The sequence below is a fragment of the Gymnodraco acuticeps genome, unplaced genomic scaffold (genome assembly GCF_902827175.1).
Source record: "Gymnodraco acuticeps unplaced genomic scaffold, fGymAcu1.1, whole genome shotgun sequence".
Lineage (NCBI taxonomy): Eukaryota > Metazoa > Chordata > Actinopteri > Perciformes > Bathydraconidae > Gymnodraco > Gymnodraco acuticeps.
Window position 1 is genome coordinate 367,571 of NW_022990475.1, and position 20,927 is coordinate 388,497.

At 45.2% G+C, this 20,927-nt stretch overlaps 2 protein-coding genes across 6 annotated transcripts; both read left to right on the forward strand.

The window, feature by feature from the left end:
• Window positions 1–11,324: 11,324 nt before the first annotated feature.
• LOC117552651 lies at window positions 11,325–15,131 on the forward strand. 5 transcript variants are annotated; one of them, XM_034226228.1, is made up of 10 exons: window positions 11,379–11,395; window positions 11,429–11,875; window positions 12,491–12,784; window positions 12,878–13,052; window positions 13,264–13,559; window positions 13,657–13,826; window positions 13,918–14,178; window positions 14,290–14,490; window positions 14,572–14,765; window positions 14,921–15,131. In XM_034226228.1, the coding sequence occupies exons 2-9, from the start codon at window positions 11,530–11,532 to the stop codon at window positions 14,725–14,727; spliced, it is 1,899 nt and encodes a 632-aa protein (XP_034082119.1). In that variant the 5' UTR covers window positions 11,379–11,395; window positions 11,429–11,529; the 3' UTR covers window positions 14,728–14,765; window positions 14,921–15,131. The 5 variants fall into 5 exon arrangements, with proteins under 5 accessions (XP_034082117.1, XP_034082121.1, XP_034082120.1 ...); XM_034226226.1 differs by having other exon boundaries at window positions 11,325–11,875; XM_034226230.1 differs by having other exon boundaries at window positions 11,325–11,875; window positions 12,713–12,784.
• A 3,299-nt stretch (window positions 15,132–18,430) lies between these two features.
• On the forward strand, window positions 18,431–19,646 carry LOC117552652 (von Willebrand factor-like). The gene is made up of 4 exons (XM_034226232.1): window positions 18,431–18,567; window positions 18,653–18,749; window positions 18,834–18,896; window positions 19,001–19,646. Exons 1-4 carry the CDS (start codon window positions 18,465–18,467, stop codon window positions 19,176–19,178), a joined length of 441 nt encoding a protein of 146 aa, XP_034082123.1. The 5' UTR covers window positions 18,431–18,464; the 3' UTR covers window positions 19,179–19,646.
• The last annotated feature ends 1,281 nt before the right edge of the window (window positions 19,647–20,927 follow it).

Genomic DNA, 20,927 nt, shown 5'->3' on the forward strand with positions numbered 1-20,927 from the left:
TCTTCCAGTTTTTCCAAAGGTCTTCTCATCAGGGCTCTATAAATAAAGAACTACGGCAGATCTGTAATATACAATGCAGCCGAACCGTGTATTACAATGTCGTTATGTGATGACTTTCAAAGAGAAAAGCAAGAGCACTCGGAATTAAGTATTATTTTATTCTTTTTAAATGTTTTCCGGATTTCATATAATATAAACACCAAATCCCAGCATGCATTGCGGCTAAAACATCCAATCAACGAGCTTAAACCATAGCTGAGGATCTTGGGTAATCGCTCGAAATGCCTACGTCTGTCTCCGGTTATTTTTATTTTGAAATTCAGTTCCTGACGGCGCCAAAAAAGCCAGAGATTATGGAATTAAACCAATAAATAAAAGCAAGGATAATTGTGTGTTATTGGTGAGTAAATAACAGTGTGTTATTTTGAAAAGAATAACAAATTAGAAGGAAAAAAAGATTTAAAAAACACAGATTTCAGTATTCTGAGGCTCTGAGCCCAGTGGCGGCGCCAGATATTTTCTCTAGGGGGTGCTGTGGGGTAGCTTGACGTTTCATAGAGGGTGATCAAACATTAAGGGTTTCCCATTAATGCACCAGCGCTACAGTTGAATTTTCTACTGCAACACTCCCCACACGCACACACAGTGTACCCGCGACTGTTACAATGAAGGCTCGATAATCAGCTCACGGCATATAGGCGTAAGCAGGGGTAAAGTGCTATTTTTACAAGTGGGGAGTGGACCTCATGTCCTCTAGGAGGGTCCTTACCTCCTCTATGGGGGTCTGGGGGCATGCTCACCCGGGAAGATTTTTTTTAAATATTGAAGTTAAAAGCATCAATCTGGTGCACTTTGAGAGCAACATTAAGAGATCTATGGATACATCTCTCAATACCCATATGAAACAGAACTGTAAACAGATTTTCTATTTCTTCATAGACATTTTACAAATCACTCCCCTTTTAAAACAAACCGTTTGAGACCCACTGAGATAACTAGACTAGTTAACTATCTAAACACTGAGAGTCCTTTACTTCACCTGAGCTGAGGTTACCTGAGACTCTCAGTCTGACAGGAGAGAGTTCTCCCTCCACCTTGTTGTTGAAAAAGCTCCTTATATCCGTTAGCTTGGCTAGCTAGCACCAGATGCTAACCACAACGATCTCCGGTAGATACCCACCGGTGCGCGAGCTCCCTCTCTCCCTCGCTCGCACACAAAATGGCTCGGGCCACCACACACACACAGAGCAGAGCTTGAATGAAACACAGAGACCCAGAAGTAAGCTACTTGCCTACTCCCGAGGCCTATTATGTGCAGAATCCCTCTCGCTTTCAGGTGGTTTTGATTGAGTGTCCACACGTGGACGTTTAAGGACTAAAAAACGATAATTGTTTTCACTTTGCTGTTAGCAAATAAGTTGGCGCTCTAACTAACAGGAAGTCACTCAAGTGTCAAAAAGTAATTTAGCCTATGGGTAGGTCAAAAATCGATTGGGTGCTGGCCATTGGCCTAATCATATCACCTGTGTTGGCTTTATGTTTTTGGTCAAACATTTGTTTGTTTCACATTTGCATTGATGTAATCAATAATTTTTCTAATTTAATAAAAATAATAATTTTCGAAAAAAAACAAACATTTCTTGGGGGTGCTTTGGCAATTTCCCAGGATTTCATCACAGACGGCAACAAAAGTCTGAAATTATACGATTTAAAATAAAAGCAATAATTGAGGCTTGATATTGAGTAAGAACATGTTTTTATGAACCACACAGCTTCCGGTCTTCCACGACCCGACCGGAGAAAAAGACGTGCTGCAGGCACCAAACACATTACCAGTAGAAATACATTGCTTTTAAAATCGTGCTGTGCAACATGAAAAAAGGGGGAAATCGTGTTGGTGAACACGAATCAATAGATTAAAAATCGTGTTGGTGAACACGAAATGCCATGAGACTGGGTTGATTTACGGGAGGCAGTTCTCCTGTTTGTCTCGAAGTCATCTCAGCAGCATATAATAGAGAATTACGGCAGATATGTAATATTTAATGCAGCCGAACCGTGTATTACAATGCCGTTATGTGATGACTTTCAAAGAGAAAAACAAGCACACTCGGAATAAAGTATTATTTTATTTTTAAAAAACGTTTTCAGATTTCACATCACATAAACACCAAATCCCAGCATGCATTGCGGCTAAACCATCCAATCATCGAGCCGAGGATCTTGCCTACGTCTGTTCCCGGTTCCACATCCACACACATCGATTTAATACATTAATGTAGCCTTTGTTTCTGCTAAAAGAGGTGTCGACCAGCTGGGGCAACAAGAAAATCGGTGCAATCGAGTGTGTAATAAATCATTACGTCGGGGTAGCATTTGCTTGGCATTTCCGGTTATTTCTCCACTGGTTAACATGGGTTAACAATACCGTGTAACTGTCACGTTTGAAGGGACGAAATCGTGACATCTTCACGTCTCCCAGCATGGTAAATCGTCACATTTTCACGTCTTGCCGTGATACCGGGGCCCTTTCTCATTTCATCAAATCGCCCTCCTCGACTCCTCGGTCCTCCGTTAGTGACCCGGGCTGCTTCTCAGGTCGACTATTTTCATTTCCTCGCTTCTCGGTCCTCGGTCTCACCGGAAGTTGATTTGCCTGCGCCATCTTGAGTACCGTCCCATGGCTCTTATTTCTGCCGGAGGACCGAGGAGCGAGGAGCGATCATGGAGGAACGATAACCGAGGAACCACCAGACCATCCTCCGATGAAATCCTCAGACACTCGCCCCGCCCCCTTACTGTGTATCGCTCACTGATTGGACGAGGCAGTGCATGCACTGATCTGATGCTTCTTGACATGAGAGCATTACCCCAGCGGAGTGAAGAAAATACATGAACCTCACGGGACTCACTCCTCAGTTTATACCGTGTTTTGTTTCAATTCATGTATCATTTAGTTACAAATATGTGATCTGAACAAAAGTGGTCAAAAATCATTATTGGAAACATTTTCATGATCGCTTTTTTCGTTTTACAGTTTCATTTATTGTCATTTCCATTCAGTCAGTCATTAAGTGCTATTAAAATGTTAATGTGCTAAATATCCACACAAACACACAAAGTGTGCAATCCAATGAATGTTAATCTAACTGGGTTTTGATAGATAACATATCTCTTTTTCTTCTCTCAATTATTTTATTTCTATTGTGCACTCTAATCAATATTAATCTAACTATTGTTCGTTTAAATACATTTTAAGAATGGCGTTTATCTTTTTTGAGAATGACTTCTTATTTTATTTCATGTATTTGGATCTACAACAGATGATACTAATGTTTATGTCAGTAAATGTGTACTAACAGAGGCGGGGGTGTTTGTGGAAATAACGGGGACAGAGCTGCTGCCAGACGAACAGCTGTGCAGCGTCATCACAAACGGACGTCGCTTCACGTGACGCTCCGGAGGAAAGGACGTCCCATTGCTCTTAAAACTAATTTCCCTGCTTCTCGTGGTTTCCTTGCGTCCCTCCATGCTTCCCTGGTGGGAGGGACTAAACGCAGGGAAACGACGCAAGTGAGGGAAGCAAGGATTTCATTTAATCGACCTGAGAAGCAGCCCCGGAAATTAATTTCAGCGCGCCATGTTGAAGGACATCCATAGGCGCGTGAGGCTCAGGTTTGGGAAGGCTAAATAACTTATTTTTTCATCTTACGCTGCCCGCCTCCGGCGTCTATAGAAAAGAGATTAACTCAGTGAAAGCACCGCCTGCTGACCGATCAGAGCTCAGTGTGCGGAGTTTAAATCTATCAAGTCATATTACAGGAAAAAGGAAATGCAGTTTAAACTGCCGTATGCAGAGAAGACGCCGACGTGTCGCACTTATCATTCATATCACACTGACATCACATCATCAATCAGATCATCGATCTCACATCGATATCACAATATTTCCTTATCTGAGTCAGCTTCTCGAGCCGTATCTGGCCGTGCAACACTTAGTTACATTGTCACATATACTGTATGCAGACGTATTATTTTAAGCAACACATTAAGTTGACGAAACACTCAACTCAAATGTAATAAAGTCAGATCCCCTCGTGTTTTAGATGGGGCAGTATCATAAAACTGTTGTACGCTTTCAAACACTCGGTAGTTTATTTTTTAACTAATTGTTCTGTATTCTCCTTGCAGGTGCAACTATGTGGCTTGTATCCTGGATTATATGTTTAAGTCATCATGGATGTTTAAAGTTCATATTTGTCTAATATTAGTTTACTTTTCATTAATGAAGTATGATGTTGCGCTGTCAGTACACATGTCCCTGTTTGTGATTGGTCAAATGTAGCTAACTCCGCCCCTTTCACGTGAACGCGTTCTCAGCTGGAGAGAGAAACCCTGACTTTATTTACAGAGTTGATAACCAGCGCCGTAGGACCGTTTAGCGAGATCGCGTTTGTTAGGGTTAGTTAAGATAACTCAAGCATATCCAGGGTCTGTTGAACTGGCTTCGTGGCACAGGGCACAGGTGGCTGCATAGCAGCGCTAATGTCAGACATTTTATTTTTATTTTACCAGGATGCAGTTACACTAATATTTGGGAAGGCTTAGCCTTCCCTAGCCTACAGCACCCGCCGCCCCTGAGGACATCTCATTTCTCTAAATGCACTTCGAGGACCGAGGATCGAGCATCGAGGAGGCTCTCGAGGAGCTATAACCGAGGATACACTGATGGGTCCTCCACGGTCTTCCACGGCTCCTTCGTGGATGCATTTCCGGGAACAGAGATGTTTCAGAAGAGGCTTCTCAATACTCAAATTTCCCCTCCTCGTCTCCCCTCCTCGAGACTTAGTCCCACCCACAGGAGATGCGAGCGGAGGACCGAGGAGGGGAACCGAGGAGAAAGGAGGGGAAGCAGCAGACGTTTAAAGAAATGAGAACTCCTCTCCTCTGAGAGGTCATATTAAAGCAACATCCGTTCATTATTACGTGGCAACAGCTGCATCAGCTGTCTGTCGAGTGTTTTGTCACAGCGCTGTATTTTATAATATCTGTTAGATCAGCTGAACATTGTTCCCCCACATATTTACTTTGAATTCATTGAGAGTGCGGTATAATGAGACAATAACAGGCTACAGATACGGACACACACACACAAATATATTTATATAAATAATATATTGTAGTGCCGTGAAAAGAGAGTCGGAGGCGGTGTATTAAGAATGGAGTTCCAATCTTTATTATCCATTACTTTCAGAGAGGTTAACACATGCACTGCTCTGCCTGATGAGCTATCAGAAATGGCAGCTAAAGCTACAGGTGTTCCCCACTAAAGGGTCCGTGTGGCAACACAATAAGCAAGGTGAATTATGTCCAATAACGTGTCACCACACAAGCCCCCCCAGAATTCACACATAAACAAAATCAGCATGGCAGGGAGGAACGACACGCCGACCCCCACGACTCCTGAGCACGGGAGTCGGAAAAGGGACTCCCGCCTGTGCGGTCCCCGGAAGGGGAGGGACCGGAACAACAGGTCTTAAATCCGTGACAGGGGACGAGGCCGGGGGGCGGCCCCGTCGCGGAGGTCGAGCCAGCACCACAGGCTGGTCCAAGTCCAGATGAGCAGCCTTCACCCGGTCCACCGAGACGTGCTCGGCCTTGCCACCCAGGTCGACCACCAGGTGCTTGTCCCCGTGCTCCAAGACCCGGAAAGGCCCATCATAAGGGGGCTGCAGGGGGCCTCTGTGCGCATCGTGCCGGATGAACTCGTGCTCCGCCGAGCGGAGCTCTGCGGGAACCTGGGACAACTGAGTACCGTGCTGAGTAGTAGGGATCGGAGCAAAGGCCTCAGCGGCGTCACGCAGGAAAGCCCGCTGGGCCGACGCCGACCAGGGAGCCGATGCATTTGGGAGGAAATCCCCCGGAACTCTCAGCGGCTGACCGTAGACCATCTCCGCTGTAGAACACTGCAGATCTTCCTTAGGTGCGGTCCTCAGGCCCAGCATCACCCAGGGCAGCTTGTCGACCCAGTTACCGTCCGTAAGGCCGGCCTTGAGGGCCGCCTTCATGGAGCGATGAAAGCGCACGCAGAGGCCGTTAGCCTGAGGGTGGTAAGCGGTAGTCCTGTGCAGCTTAACCCCCAAACCGCCTGCCACAGCGTTCCGGAGCTCGGACGTGAACTGAGAGCCCCTGTCTGAGGAAATGTCTGACGGGGTGCCAAAACGACACACCCACGTTGCAATGAAGGCCCGGGCAACGTCTGCGGCTGATGTCGAAACGAGCGGAACCGCCTCCGGCCAACGGGTCGTTCTGTCCACCATGGTGAGGAGGTAGGAAAACCCCTGAGAGGAAGGCAACGGACCAACCAGGTCAATGTTGACGTGATCAAACCTCCTCTCAGGCACCAGGAAACGCTCCAACGGGGCCTTCGTGTGGCAGTGCACCTTAGCGCGTTGACAAGCCACGCACTCCCTGGCCCAAGTCCTCACGTCCCTTTTCAGTCCTTGCCAAACAAACTTCGCCACTACCAAACGCACCGAAGGTTTAACGCCGGGGTGTGACAGGCCGTGCACAACACAGGACACAGGACGCCTCCAGCTGGCAGGGACACCAGGCTGCGCCAGGCCCGTAGAGACGTCACACAGGAGAGAAATGCCCGCGTCGCCGAACACCACGTCCTCCAAGCGCAGCCCCGCGCTCTCCACCTTCAGGGCCTGGACGCCGGGATCTGTGACCTGGTCTGCCGCCATGCGAGTATAGTCCAGGCCCAACTGGACGGCACCGATGACGACCCTGGAGAGGCAATCAGCAACCAGGTTCGACTTGCCAGCCACGTGCTTAATGTCCGTAGTGAACTCCGATATGTAGGACAGCTGCCGCTGCTGACGTGCCGACCAAGGCTCCGCCACTTTTGACATGGCGAAGGTGAGCGGCTTGTGGTCGACAAACGCCGTAAATTCACGGCCTTCCAGCATGAAACGGAAGTGCCACACGGCCAAATAAAGTCCGCGGAGCTCCCGGTCAAAGGCGCTGTATTTGCGTTCTCTAGGCGTCAGCTGGCGGCTGAAAAAGGCGAGCGGCTGCCAAGCGCCCTCCACCCACTGCTCGTGCACTGCGCCGACCGCGTAGTCTGACGCGTCCGTGGTGATGGAGATGGGAGCCGTAGATGATGGGTGTGCCAGCAAAGCCGCCTGAGCCAACGCGGTCTTGACCTCAGCAAAAGCGTCGTCCGCCTCTGCTGTCCAGTCGATCTCCTGGACGGGGGTCTTGCCTTTCAACGCTTCATACAGCGGCCGCATGATGTGTGCGGCCCGGGCGATGAAACGGTGGTAGAAAGTCACCATCCCCAGAAACTCACGGAGCGACCGGGCTGTGAGCGGGCGAGGAAACGCCGCAACAGCCTCCACCTTCGCTGGCAGAGGTGTTGCACCGCCCTTGGTGACGCGGTGCCCCAGGAAATCGATGTCCGACACCCCGAACTGGCACTTTGCAGGATTGATGATTAATCCGTGTTCGTTGAGCCGTGTGAAAAGGGTTCGGAGGTGGGACAGGTGCTCCTGCACTGAAGCGCTGGCGACGAGTATGTCGTCGAGGTAAACAAACACAAACGGCAGGTCCCGCAGCACCGAATCCATCAGGCGCTGGAACGTCTGAGCGGCATTCTTGAGTCCAAAAGGCATCCGCAGGAACTCAAAAAGTCCAAAAGGCGTTATCACTGCTGTCTTGGGAATGTCCAGGGGGTGCATGGGCACCTGGTGGTATCCACGCACCAGGTCCACCTTGGAAAACACCCCTGTACCGACCAGATGAGCCGAAAAGTCCTGAATGTGCGGCACCGGATAGCGGTCAGGCGTAGTGGCGTCGTTGAGTCGGCGGTAATCCCCGCACGGGCGGAACCCGCCGTTCGATTTGGGAACAACGTGCAGGGGGGAAGCCCAAGGACTGTCGGAGTGGCGGACAATGCCCAGGCGCTCCATGGTTGCGAACTCCGCCCTCGCTACAGCCAGCTTAGAAGGGTTCAACCGCCGGGCCCTGGCGTAGACAGGAGGGCCCCCGGTAGTGACGTGGTGTTCCACGCCATGCTTAGTGGTAAGCGCAGAGAAGGTGGGTAGCGACAGGTCTGGAAACTCGGCCAACAGTCTGAGAAACGTGTCTGCACCTGACAGCGAGCCTGACTGTACGCTGCGCTGCCAAGTGTGCACACGAGGGAAGAAAACGTTAAGGCACCAACCAAACGCCTATTCTTAACGTCCACTAACAGTCCATGAGCACACAAAAAATCCGCTCCGAGGAGGGGAAAATAAATGTCCGCTGTCACAAAATCCCAGCTGAAACGCTGTCCTCCGATGCACAAACACATAGGCCTCACGCCGTACGTGCGAATGGGACTGCCGTTAGCCGTCGTCAATCGCGGTCCGTGCCCCCCACGGGCGACGTCTTCACTCGACGCTGGAACTACGCTCCGTTGAGCGCCCGTGTCACACAGAAACAAGCTCCCCGAAACGCTGTCGCTGACGAAGAGGAGCCTGCACGTGCCGCCGACGCTCAGAGCCACTACTGAGCGCCGGCCCCTCCGTTTCCCGGGGGTTTGTAGCTGCACGGAGCGATGCATCTCTTCGCCCTTGTCCCGAAACGTGCGTGGTAAACGCACTCTCCGGCGTCTCCACGCCGGCTAGCCACAGCCGTGTCCGGCCTCCGCCACGCTTTCTTGACTGCCGGTGGGCCGCTGAGCGTCGCGGCTAACGTCTCTGCCCCGGGCTGTTGTGTAGCCAGGAAAAAACGATCCGCTTCCTCAGCCAAAGCACGGGGCTCCGTGACAGGCGTGTTGGCCAGCGCCGTCTGTACCCGGGGAGGCAAGTGACGCAGGAAAATCTCCGTGAATAAAATCCGGGGATCTTCCCCCCCTAGCAGATTTAGCATTTTCTCCATTAGCTGGGATGGCTTGCTGTCTCCTAGGCCTTGAATGTCAAGTATCTGGCGGGCCCTCTCCTTAGCAGATAAGCTAAATGTCTTAAGGAGAAGGGCCTTAATCGCCTCATATTTGCCATGATGTGGGGGGGCTGCGATGAATCCCACCAACCTGGACGACGTGGAGCTCCCCAGCGCTGCTACCACATGGTAGTATTTTAGGTCCCCGTCACGGACCTGTCGGCAGGCGAAATGTGCCTCCACGTGTGCGAACCATGCCTCCGTGGCGTGCTCCCAGAATTCCGGCAGCTTTATGAAAACATCGCGCTCAGCCATGTTCGTTAATTTTCCGGAAACTTTCTCGGAAAAGTCAGGGTCACCAGTGTAGTGCCGTGAAAAGAGAGTCGGAGGCGGTGTATTAAGAATGGAGTTCCAATCTTTATTATCCATTACTTTCAGAGAGGTTAACACATGCACTGCTCTGCCTGATGAGCTAGCAGGAATGGCAGCTAAAGCTACAGGTGTTCCCCACTAAAGGGTCCGTGTGGCAACACAATAAGCAAGGTGAATTATGTCCAATAACGTGTCACCACAATATACAATTTAAAGTATGAGAGCACTCTCATAATAACACAATCAGAGACTGGATATATCCCCCCCCTCCCTATGGTCGCTGAAATGGGGAATTGAAATTACGTAAGTATTAAAAGTAAGCAGAGGTCACCAAACCAACTGAGACCCGTCTGTCCAACTCAGTCTCATAAAAAAACGTGTAATAACTACGTTGGTCCACAACGTAGGACGTAGTATTTCTGCAAAAACCCCTCTGAAATTGTAAGATCCCTACGTTTTTTTTCACCATTCATTCCAATGGCTGGCGTCTATGTCACGTGATCTCCACATTTCTTCCTGCAGAAAAAAAAAAAACATGGCCGAACTTCGTTTTATTCTCGGTGTAAAATGCCTATTTTAAAGTTAGTTTGGCCATTAAAATGCGTTTTGATGTCATTTGATGCGAGAAATATGAGTTGTTATTTCAGATTATGTGTGCAGTTGATGCACATGATCTTTAGTTTGCTGGTTATTACGAAGTTTACTTCAGGAAATTGTGTCGATACAACGTTTTCATTGTTTCCAAGGTGGTTGCTAGGGAAACTGCTATCGATATTATTTCTGTTATGTTGTGTGTGTGCGAACCTTCCTAACGGAGTGAAATGACCCGGAAGTACGTCACTGGCAGCCATGATAAGTGCCGTTCCAATTCTCTAAATGAAAGGAAAGGAGGTTTCAAACTTCCTTTATAACCTCCTTTAGCTTAGGAACCACTGGACCTCCCTAACCGAAAGGAGAGGAGAAAATGCTGCCCCACAATGCATTGCAGCCACAGCATTTGCCGTCACACAACAGTCGGCCGTTCACGGAAACAACCGATTATGACCGAGAAATGATATCATGGAAGTTACGGTGCTTATTAAGCATTTTAAAACGTAGGCTATGTGGTAAATTGCCAAAGTGCTTTTTTCTGAACTTTCATCAGTATTATAATCAAAAAGAGAAATATGAACGTTAGTTTTTACTGAAATGATCAAATAAAGTCAACATTTCACAGTCTTTACTGAGCTGTGTGGGGTTTGTTCAACTTTTAAAAGATGTTTGAATGGTGATATACACAGTGATAGATGTTAAGGACTAACGTTTATAATAAATACATTTGTATTGATTTTAAGATCTTTTCATAGTTCATACAATCATACGTATTGGGATCATTTGTATTAATGTGGACCGGAGGGAGAGGGTGACGAGCATACGTTTCACTTTCCTTTTTTATTTCAATTCCAACTTTGGTCATGAAGAATATGTTTCTCTGTTGTCCCCGTTCATAAAGCATAAAGCAACAGCGTCAGAGCACGGAGCAGAGTCTCTAGATGAGTTTACAGTAGTCCCTCGTTCTTATTAAACATCCATGTTGTTGTCCGCTGTATAGAAAACTGTAGTTCCCATAGTTTCCCCACAGCAGCAGACGCACATTCATGACGTCCGCTGGCGCATCATAAACACGTCGGATAGTGAAAGTGCATTCGGATTCTCTAAAGTACCGCGGTCTCTTCTCCTAAATCCTTTTGAATTCTCCTATCCACTATCCCTTAACCCCGTGACGTTTCACTCAGAGGTCAAGGAATAGGAGATAGGGTTAGAATTTAGGACCTGATTTTTGGATAATCGGAACGCAACCGAGGTCTGCACCGGAACTGTCCTGAGAGTGGAGGTCTGCAGGCAGGCTCCCATGAAAACATCAGGCAATATATATTGTGAGATTATTACATTTCTAAGAGAAATTGATACATTTAAAATAATCTAGAGTTTTGGTTCTTTGTTTTGTTTGTTTTGTTTATTGTTTTCTGCATAGTCTCTTGTCCACACTACAGTCCAGTTGGTGGCGGTAATGCACCTACAAGTTGGTTTGCCAACCGCCAATAAACACTGAAGAAGAAGAAGAAGAAGAAGAAGAAGAAGAAGATGCAGAAGATGCACGTTCATTTTCGAGAGACACACTTCGAAGAGAACAGCTGATATTCTTCTACTCAACAAAAATCAACAGTAACGGGATTTTTTGTCTCAGTTATGGTCAACACATGCCCTATGTGTCTGAAGGATTACACGGCTTTAAATCAACATTTATTAGTCACTCACAAAGCGTGGAATAAGGATGAAAGGGAACTTTTAGTTAAATTGGCTGGTGGCAAGATTTCTGTGAGGTTACATAAGTGCCCAGTCCCGTCATGTGTTCAGGGTACATTTACCCGTCTCGACCGCCACATGAATACCCACAAAGAACTCTCTGCTGCATCCAAAGACAAGCTACTGAAAGTTGTCAGGAAACGTCTAATGTTGGACACGTTGGCGGGGCTGAGGGCAACCAATCCGACGGTGCCAATGGTGTCCAGACTGGACCTGGATCAGGCAGAAGGTATTGTACTTATACTTTGTTGGTATGCATTTGTGTGTTAATTCCGCGTGTTAAATCCTAGCAGGCTGCAGTACCTATGTAAACATGGCTATTGTGATGCTAGTAGCTACATTGATGCTAGCGTCTACACACAGTGATTCCTCAACGATTCATGTTTTGTTAACAATTGCTGCAATCAGCGGTGAGTCTTGTGTTAGCAGAATGTATTTAAAATGTTTAGAATTATTGAAAAATGCCCTGAATGTGCCCGGCTAGCTTAGCGGGTAGCGGTTAGCATGTGCACAGAAATATCTTATGCACAGTGAAGACTATGTCCTTCCGTGTAACATTGGGCTTTTGGCTATCAGCCCTGAAATATTGTTTAGCTGAATTTAAACAGATTAATGTTTTGTATGGAAATGGTATTGTCCTCTGTAGTGAACAGTATGATATAATTGTAGTTATTAATTTATACTATTATTGGATTCATCCATTTAATTATTGAACGTTTTATTTTGTATTATATTTATTTTATTTATGCATTTATTTATTGATAATTGAGTCATATTTCGTATTCCATATGCATGAGTTATACAATATTAAGTAATAACAAAATTATATTCCATCACTTTTCAGGCCTGGAATGGGACAAGGAGGAGGAGGAGGAGGAGGAGGAGGAGGGAGAGGAGGGAGAGGAGGGAGAAGGCCTGGTGGCCAAGTTAAAGAGGACAATTGTTTCTATGAATGATGCACTCCAAGTAGCCCATGGCTATAACAGAACATTGAAAAGGTCCTACGTAGCGCTGCAGCGCAAATATGTGAAGTTACAGAAACAAATGCAGATATTTGGACCCGCAGAGCCGCCGGCCCTCCAGACATCGGAAGCGGGCCCCTTCTATTCATGCCGGTCGACGGAATTCCCGGACCTCAGTGGGTGCTGGTAGAATAAATGCCATGATCCTTATAGAGATACATTTTTTGTTAGTCGTCTAGTAACAGATTGTTTCCCTATCTTTTTTTCAGACGTCTTATTGGAATGCTTTAAAAAGATGCAAGAGGGACCTGATCCTTCCCCCAAGCTCCTAAATAATGTGCAGTCAAAGCTGAACAGGATCAGGACATTCGTAGGATGGATGATCCGGGACAAGACACAGCTGGGAAGACTGCAATTCCTGTGCGATGTGGACCGTCTTCGGGAGTAAGTGACTCTTATTTTTAGTGTTGTCCCATGTGTGACACAGATAGACAGACACACACACAGGTCAATATCACAATTGCGCTAAATATTGATTGAATTGATGGTAATAAAAGGTAAAAACTACACAGTACAATATTATTGCTGTTACATAAAAAAAGAATATAACATGAGGGTTAATGATTATCTTTGTGCTTATGTCTTTGTATTGTAGATGGGTGAAGTCTCTGAGGGGAAGTAAGTTGGCGCTATCAACGACCCTGAACTATTTAAAAAATGTGCGACAGTTTCTCCGTTTTATCCAAGAGATGCCACCTCCTTCCTCGAGCATCAACAAGAATGATCTGAAGAGGGTCATCAAGGAGTTGACGGCCTCAATAAAGTCCTGGAACCGCCCTGTGGTCCTTCACCAGTTGAGGGTCAAAGAAAAAAAGGATGCCGCACTGCATTCCATCAAGGACCTCCAGGAGTGCCGCAGATTGGCACTGGTGGCCATCCCCAAAGTCATCTGTACGTTACAATACATGTGTTATAATTAATGTCATTGATGTAGCAATTCAAATACACGGATGAAATAATACATATTTTATTTCTCTTGTCATTGCAGCTAAACTGGAAAAGCACCACACCACAACAGACCGCAATAAACTGTTTGGCTTAGTCCTCGCTTACTTGGCTTCTCTCTACGGTCACCAAGCCGGAGTGTTTCTTAACTTGACCGACGAGCAGGTCAGCAAGGCAGTGTACGGACCAAAGGAGAATGACTACCTCATCAAAGTAAACACTTGATTTCTACTCATTTTTCAAAGTATATTCAAGGCACATTCCTTGTATGTGTAACCTTAATTGTGATTATGATTCGAAATAGGTGGAGGAGCAAAAGACGAATGAGAGTTTTGGGACAGCCACGATGCTGCTCACTGACCAAGAGTACGGCTGGCTCTCATTCATCATCAGTCTGAAAAAAAAGTGGGCCAAAGGAGGAGAAGAAGTGTCAAAATTCTTGTTTTTTAACACCACCTTCAGCCAGGACATGAACCTGAACAATTACCTCAAGAGTGCCTGGTCAAACATGCAGCTGAGCGGGGAAGCTACCTTCACCAGTTTGAGGAGCGCCGTGGAAACCTTTGTAAGTGAAATTACACGAATGTAATACTGTAACTGATCTACTGTGCTCACTTTTACCTCACCTAAACTTTGCACTCTGCTCTTTTGTCTGTTATTTCTTTGTCTGCCTCAGGCCAGGGACAGACATGGGGAACACTCCCAGAAATGGAAAAAAATGGCACGTCTCATGTGCCATGACACAAAGACGTCGGACACATACTATACAATGGAGCAGACACGGAAAGGTCGTCAGCTATTTGAAGAGGCACAGGAGGAGGAGGAGGAGGGAGCGGTGAGTACGAAGAAGCAAGAGAGCACCCCACCTCAGTCTGACGTAATTAAAAGACAAGAGTCTAGTTACCAATTTGTTGTTCAGTGTATAGATAGATAACTGTTTTGTCTTATTATCCAACAGGAGGGAGAGGAGGACAAAGATGAGGAGGAGGAGGGAGGAGAGGACGACAAAGATGAGGAGGAGGAGGGAGGAGAGGAGGACAAAGACGAGGAGGAGGGAGAAGAGGACAAAGACGATGGAGAGGAGAGGAGGACAAAGAGGAGGAGGGAGCGATAAATTGCAACAAGAGCACCCCAACGGTGACAAGGAGCCGGGTTAGTAGTCAAAATCTCACAATTAAAAAAATATAGCATTAAAGATTTTGATTTTCTTTGAGATTAAAAACTGTTAAAATAGCACAATATGACAATGAATGAATCCCAACGTGACAAGTTCATTAAAAATTGCTTTTCTTTTTTTGTGCCAACAGAGAAAGTGCAGGGTCCTGTTGTCCCCCCTTAAGAAGAGCCCCCACAAAGTATCCTATCGCATCAGAAAGCGGCCAAGGCGTGTAGCGAAGAGAACTCACAAAGATGTGTATCCTACTGTTTTTCTAAATGCACAAAGTTTCAATGTGCTGTGTATTTTTACGTTTTTTTTTTTAAAGAACTTTTTTAAATAAAGGTTTTAAATGATTCAAAGTAGTTTTCTGGTCATTTCTTTAGAATTCTGCAAAGTCCTGGAGACTTCATTTACACACTCCTACAAAGCTGCTTAATAATAATAATACATTTTAATTATATAGCACTTTTCACCACTCAAAGACGCTTAGACTGAGACCACGCATGTTAAGGTCAGACCATGCATTTCTATAATAAATATTGGTTCCCCTCTTCCATTCAAAAAAATTCATTCACACAAAAATAAATATTGATCGTCCGACGCTAGATTCGAACCAGTGACCTCCTGCACCAAGGGGCGATCAGATCAGTTCAATGGAGTGGGGACAGATCATTACTAGAGCCAACAGGAAGTGGTTTGAAGCAGCTGGACGCGTCTCATGGACTTTGATTCCACATGTGTCTCTGTATGAAAGGAGACATAAAGACTTGTTGGACAGTGGCTTGTAGAAAGATTTTTTCCAAAGTGAGAGAAATGTTTTGATCTCATAATTGATCCTATCTTTTTTCTCCGTAGCTAAAAGCACACCTTGCAGCTCAAACATTTGAGGAGATGAAACGATGTTGTTTTTCGGACTGAAAGCCTTCATATTGTAGTTCCTTTTTGTTTTTGCAGGTGAAGATGGGCAATAAGGTTGAAGTTTGTTTAAAAAATTACGCATCTGAGGACGACATTGATTGTATGGTGACCAGCGACGGGGTGGCTTCAAACAAACTGAACTACTATATACACAAGAGATCATTTACCCCTAACCCTTCTCTTGTTAACATCCAAACCCAGGCACAGGGTCTAATTTATTTACATTTCCGTAGTGGTGCTACAAATGATGTGAGTCCTGATCCGATCCCTGTTACACACTGACCGGCTGTCCAGCTGTTTGTACAAAATGAACATTTCAAAGACATTGTGTGGCAAAGACAACTTTAAATCTAAGTTTATTTGTAAAATGTTGGAAGCATTTCCTACTATTTCTCTCTCTGTTCCTGCTTTCAGCTGCAATGGGGATTCTACAATTATGGTTTACAAGCTGCTTGCCATACAACTCATGCTGCTGGCCGTCTGTTTTCTGCTAGTTTAGTAAGTATGACATGAGGCTGTTAACCCTTCAGCCTCACCGATGTTTAGAGTTGCAATTTGTCAGGTCCCGATACCAATGCAATGTTTTCCTGTTTGTTTCTGTGTGCCAGGGAAACTCATATCCTAAATCCTTTATGTTAGAAAGCTGCTGTCTTCCAGCCTTCCTTACACTCACTCTGAATGAGAACTGATCCCTGAGAAGACTTCTGTACCCTAACCACCCCCGAGAAATGAGAACTGAGACTGTGTTTGATCCATTATTACTTTGTATCACTATCAGACATAATTCATATGAATACAGAACAAGCTTTTAGTTCAGCATGGATAGGTGAATGGAGAAGATAAAGTGCAGTCTGTTTGCTCCTCTAAGCCTCTCGTTTTAAAACTCTCTTCTTATGTTCACTTCTAAACAGAGATAGGTGTCAGAAATAATGTCATACACAGCCTTAGAGTTTCAAGAAGCAGAAGTCACTCAGCATCATGTGTTAGCATGAAGACAAAGAGAGTTAGTATCAGTGACACATTTAGCTGCTAGCATGCAGAGCTAACAGGGGAAGGCTGGACTCACAGCACCAGGGGCTGGTGTTTCTGCTCCTTCCTGCCCTCAAGTGGACAAAGGAGTTCATTAGAAATATGAATCAGGAATAATGAAGGAGCTCACCACTGCTCTCACTGTTACTTCATGTCCTAACATTGGAGGAAATATATCAAAAGTGGCATCTATAGAACACTTTCATTCATTGTTACAGTATTGAGGTTACCTTTGTTTTTACTGATTGTATTTACTTGTTATTTTAAATGTGTTTTTAAGGTTAAAACATCTGTCCAGGGACTACAGCTGTAAAAGAGCCTCTTGGCTAACTCTGGCAAATGTACAGAAATGGTTCTTAGTGTGCAATGTCCCTGTTAAATAAATAATATACATACAAATATATTCTGTTTAATCCTTTACTAGGAAATGTCTACAAAAGTCTGTGGCACAGTGATGGATACCTGGAAGGATCCTGCATATGCAACTACTTTTCGAGACCTGAGTGGATGCCGAGTCTCAGGTAAGCTGGTCTGGGGGTTCCCAAAGAAAGGGATCCTCTAAGTTAAATATTAAAAAACATGTCTGTTGTTGCCCTATCTTAAATTCTGCCTGTAGTTACTGAAGTGTAATATCATTACCTCCATTCTCCTCCAAGGTGGCGCTGTAAGGCCGGGTTCAGAGATGCCCAACTTAGGGCCCAGCGCAGAGCCCTGCTCTGTTGAACTCTGTTCTCAGTCCTCTCTAATGTCACATGTGGGCCCGAGGAGGTTTGCCAAGCGGACAAGACGTAAATATGTGCTCTTTATATCAGGAATAAAGGTCTGACTGATTTGAATAAAGTGTCCCATGTGATTGAACCCTCCATGAGAGAGTGAGGATATTATCCACCTGAGGATTATTGCAGTTATTGATGAATCTGTTCCTATTTATAGTACCCCGGCCCTTTCCACCAAAGCAGTTCCAGGGTCAGTTCAGAGCTATTGCCCGATAGCTCTCCAGTCCTTTTATTGTTTCCATGAGCAAAACTGGTTCGTATTAGGAACCAGAGCACTGCTGAACTGGAACCAAGAACCAGATCTATGTGGAGGCTGGGTCAGATTTCTAGAGCCGTATAGATACGTTCGCTCTCATGGCCCGTTTTGAGGAGCAGCACGACCCGTTCTCCTGTGGTTTTTATACCAGTTTTCAGGTGTGATCACTTCATACTGTAGGCTACTATTAGCTTTGTTCGTTGTTCTCGCGTCCAGGAGAGAAGCTTAGAATAAAGAGACCAATGGAGTCTCTGGCAGCTGTGGTCTCGCAGTGGTCCCGCGGGAAGAGAGAGAACAGAGCTCCGTGAACGGAATGGTTCAATAACCGTCATCAAAAATACAAAAAATAGTTTGGTGAAAAAAAGACGTGCATGTTGCAGTTATGGGGGTGTTTGATCAAACAGTGCTGATCATTTCCTGCTAGGAGTTTACTTTATGGTGGTGTATCACAAACCCTCTATGGGATGTGTGTTTGTTAGTGCTGTTTGTGTTGATGTGTGTGTGTGTGTGTGTGTGTGTGTGTGTGTGTGTGTGTGTGTGGTGTGTGTGTGTGTGTGTGTGTGTGTGTGTGTGGTGTGTGTGTGTGTGTGTGTGTGTGTGTGTGTGTGTGTGTGTGTGTGTGTGTGTGTGTGTGTGTGTGTGTGTGTGTGTGTGTGTGTGTGTGTGTGTAGGTTGGTGGTGAAGCCCTGGTGCTCAGCAGCACAGCTCAGCTGATGCACGGCGTGGAGCTCTCCAAGGACCAGACTGGAGTCACTGCTATGTTCCCGTCCTCCAACATGACTCGCTTTTTTGATGGCAACAGCGCACATGTGACAGGTACAGAACAGTACTTCCAATCTGGACTGAATATTACATATTTATTTCTGAATTATAGCTTTAATTGTACCCTCACATCCGCCAGGACTTCCTGAAGCTGTAGAGGGTTTGTGTGGCAGCCCCTCCAACTCCAGCTGGACCACCACCCCGACTGCAGAGAAGTCCTCTTTCAGCCTCCCTGGGTACCGCTCAGTCTGACTGATTTTACCTATGTGTCATAATGTGGATTAGGGTTCAGATGTAATGTGATCTTTGTCTCCCTCTAGCTGTGAGATTCAATGCCAGGACTCAGTCGACAGCACCATCAACTGCAACCGCTCCACCGACCAGTAAGAGCTGAGCCATGAAGACCCTCGTCTTGTCATGGCATATAAGCAGCATTGTTTCTGCTAGATCAACCAATGTAACACGGAAAACTCTTCCCTCTGAACAGCTGTAATCTCATGAGGCAGCCTCCCTTCTCCGCCTGTCACGAGCACACCGACCCAGAGCCGTACATCAGCGCCTGCACACACACTCTGTGCAGATACCCGTCAGTGGATGGGGTCGACTGCCACTTTTTGGAGGCTTACGCCAAGGCCTGCAGCCTGGAAGCCAACGTGACCCTGTAGGACTGGAGGACAACTACTGGCTGCTGTAGGACCCTCTTTCACTTTTATATTGACAGTCGTTGTGGTTTAATACACAACTGGAAGTCCCTGTGTTTGTATAGTAGCCTGAGTATGGTCAAATATACAGGATATATGTAATATGGATAGTGTGCAGTGTTTGATTACACTTAATTCTAGGTTTATTACTTCATTCCTAGTAATAGTTTATATAATCATTGTTATTAGTGATATTATTATAACTATTTAAAACTGTGTATGAAAGAAAAAAGGGAAATTAAAGTAAAAATAATAAAAGCATAGACTTTGTAAAATTAATAATTTTCATTTCATTTTAAATATTTTAAACTAGTCTAACTGTCATAGTTGGCTCCTCATGTTGGATGTTTTATTACGGTAAATAATGTGTGTGATATCTCCTGTATAGATAGATGTTATTATTAGGGCTGTCAGTCGATTAAAATATTTAATCGCAAATTAATCTCACATTTTTGATCTGTTCTAAATGTACCTTAGAGGAATATTTTTCAAGTTTTTAATACTCTTATCAACATATGAGTGGACAAATATGCTTTATGCTAATGTTTATTATCATTTGAACAATGACAAATATTCTCATGAATATTAAACACAACAACCTCTGAACATTACAAATATTCGCCTCAATTCAACCTGGAACCTCTCTCATTACAATAATACAATACTGTGTGTGTGTGTGTGTGTGTGTGTGTGTGTGTGTGTGTGTGTGTGTGTGTGTGTGCGTGTGCGCGCGCGTGTGCGTGTGCGCGCGCGTGTGCGCGCGCGCGTTGGAGTGAGGAGCAGCAAGTTCAGCTTCAGAACAAAGTGAAAAACAAACAATGGCATAACATATTATTAATATGTCGGGTAGTGATAGATTTATTTATTTTCTTCTCAGATTGTACCAGAATGCGTAGTTCATGTTAGTATTTCTAAAAATCTCCTGGGGAGAATCCCCCCAGACCCCCCTGCTGGGGTTGGGTTTCCAGCATGTGTGCCTTTTTATACAGTTCAGCTTTGATTCCATTATCTCATCTAAAAGCATACTTTAGTTCTGTGAAGGGATATAAGGGATATATATGCACTGTATTTCACTTTAATTAATATTGTATGCTGAAAAGCATATATTACAGCACGATTTTTTGTTGAATAGATTTGAGTGCTTCAAAATGTTGGGTCGCGATTTATTGACCAAGTAAAAAGTGGGTCCCGAGGCCTGACCAGTTGAGAACCACTGATCTAGTGTATTCATACCCCTCACTGTTTATTCATCATTCAATTGATTCTATATTTTATTCTGTCTATTGTGTACATTACTTTTCACTTTACTGCTTGTTGCTCCTGGTTGGAAGCTAAACTGCATTTCGTTGTCTCAGTACCTGTAATATGTGCAATAAGAATAAAGCTGAATCTAATCTTGAGCAGGAACATTAAGTTGACGAAACACTCAACTCAAATGTAATTAAAGTCAGATCCACTCGTGTCTTAGACGGGGCAGTGATATCATAAACCTGTTGTAGGCCTACGTTTTCAAACACTCTGTAGTTTATTCATTTTTTAACTAGTTGTTATATATTCACCTTGCAGGTGCAACTATGTGGCTTGTATCCTGGATTATATGTTTAAATCATGGATGTTTAAAGTTAATATGTGTCTAATATTAGTTTACTTTTCATTAATGAAGTATGACGCTGCGTTGTCAGTACACTTGTCCCTGTTTGTGATTGGTCAAAT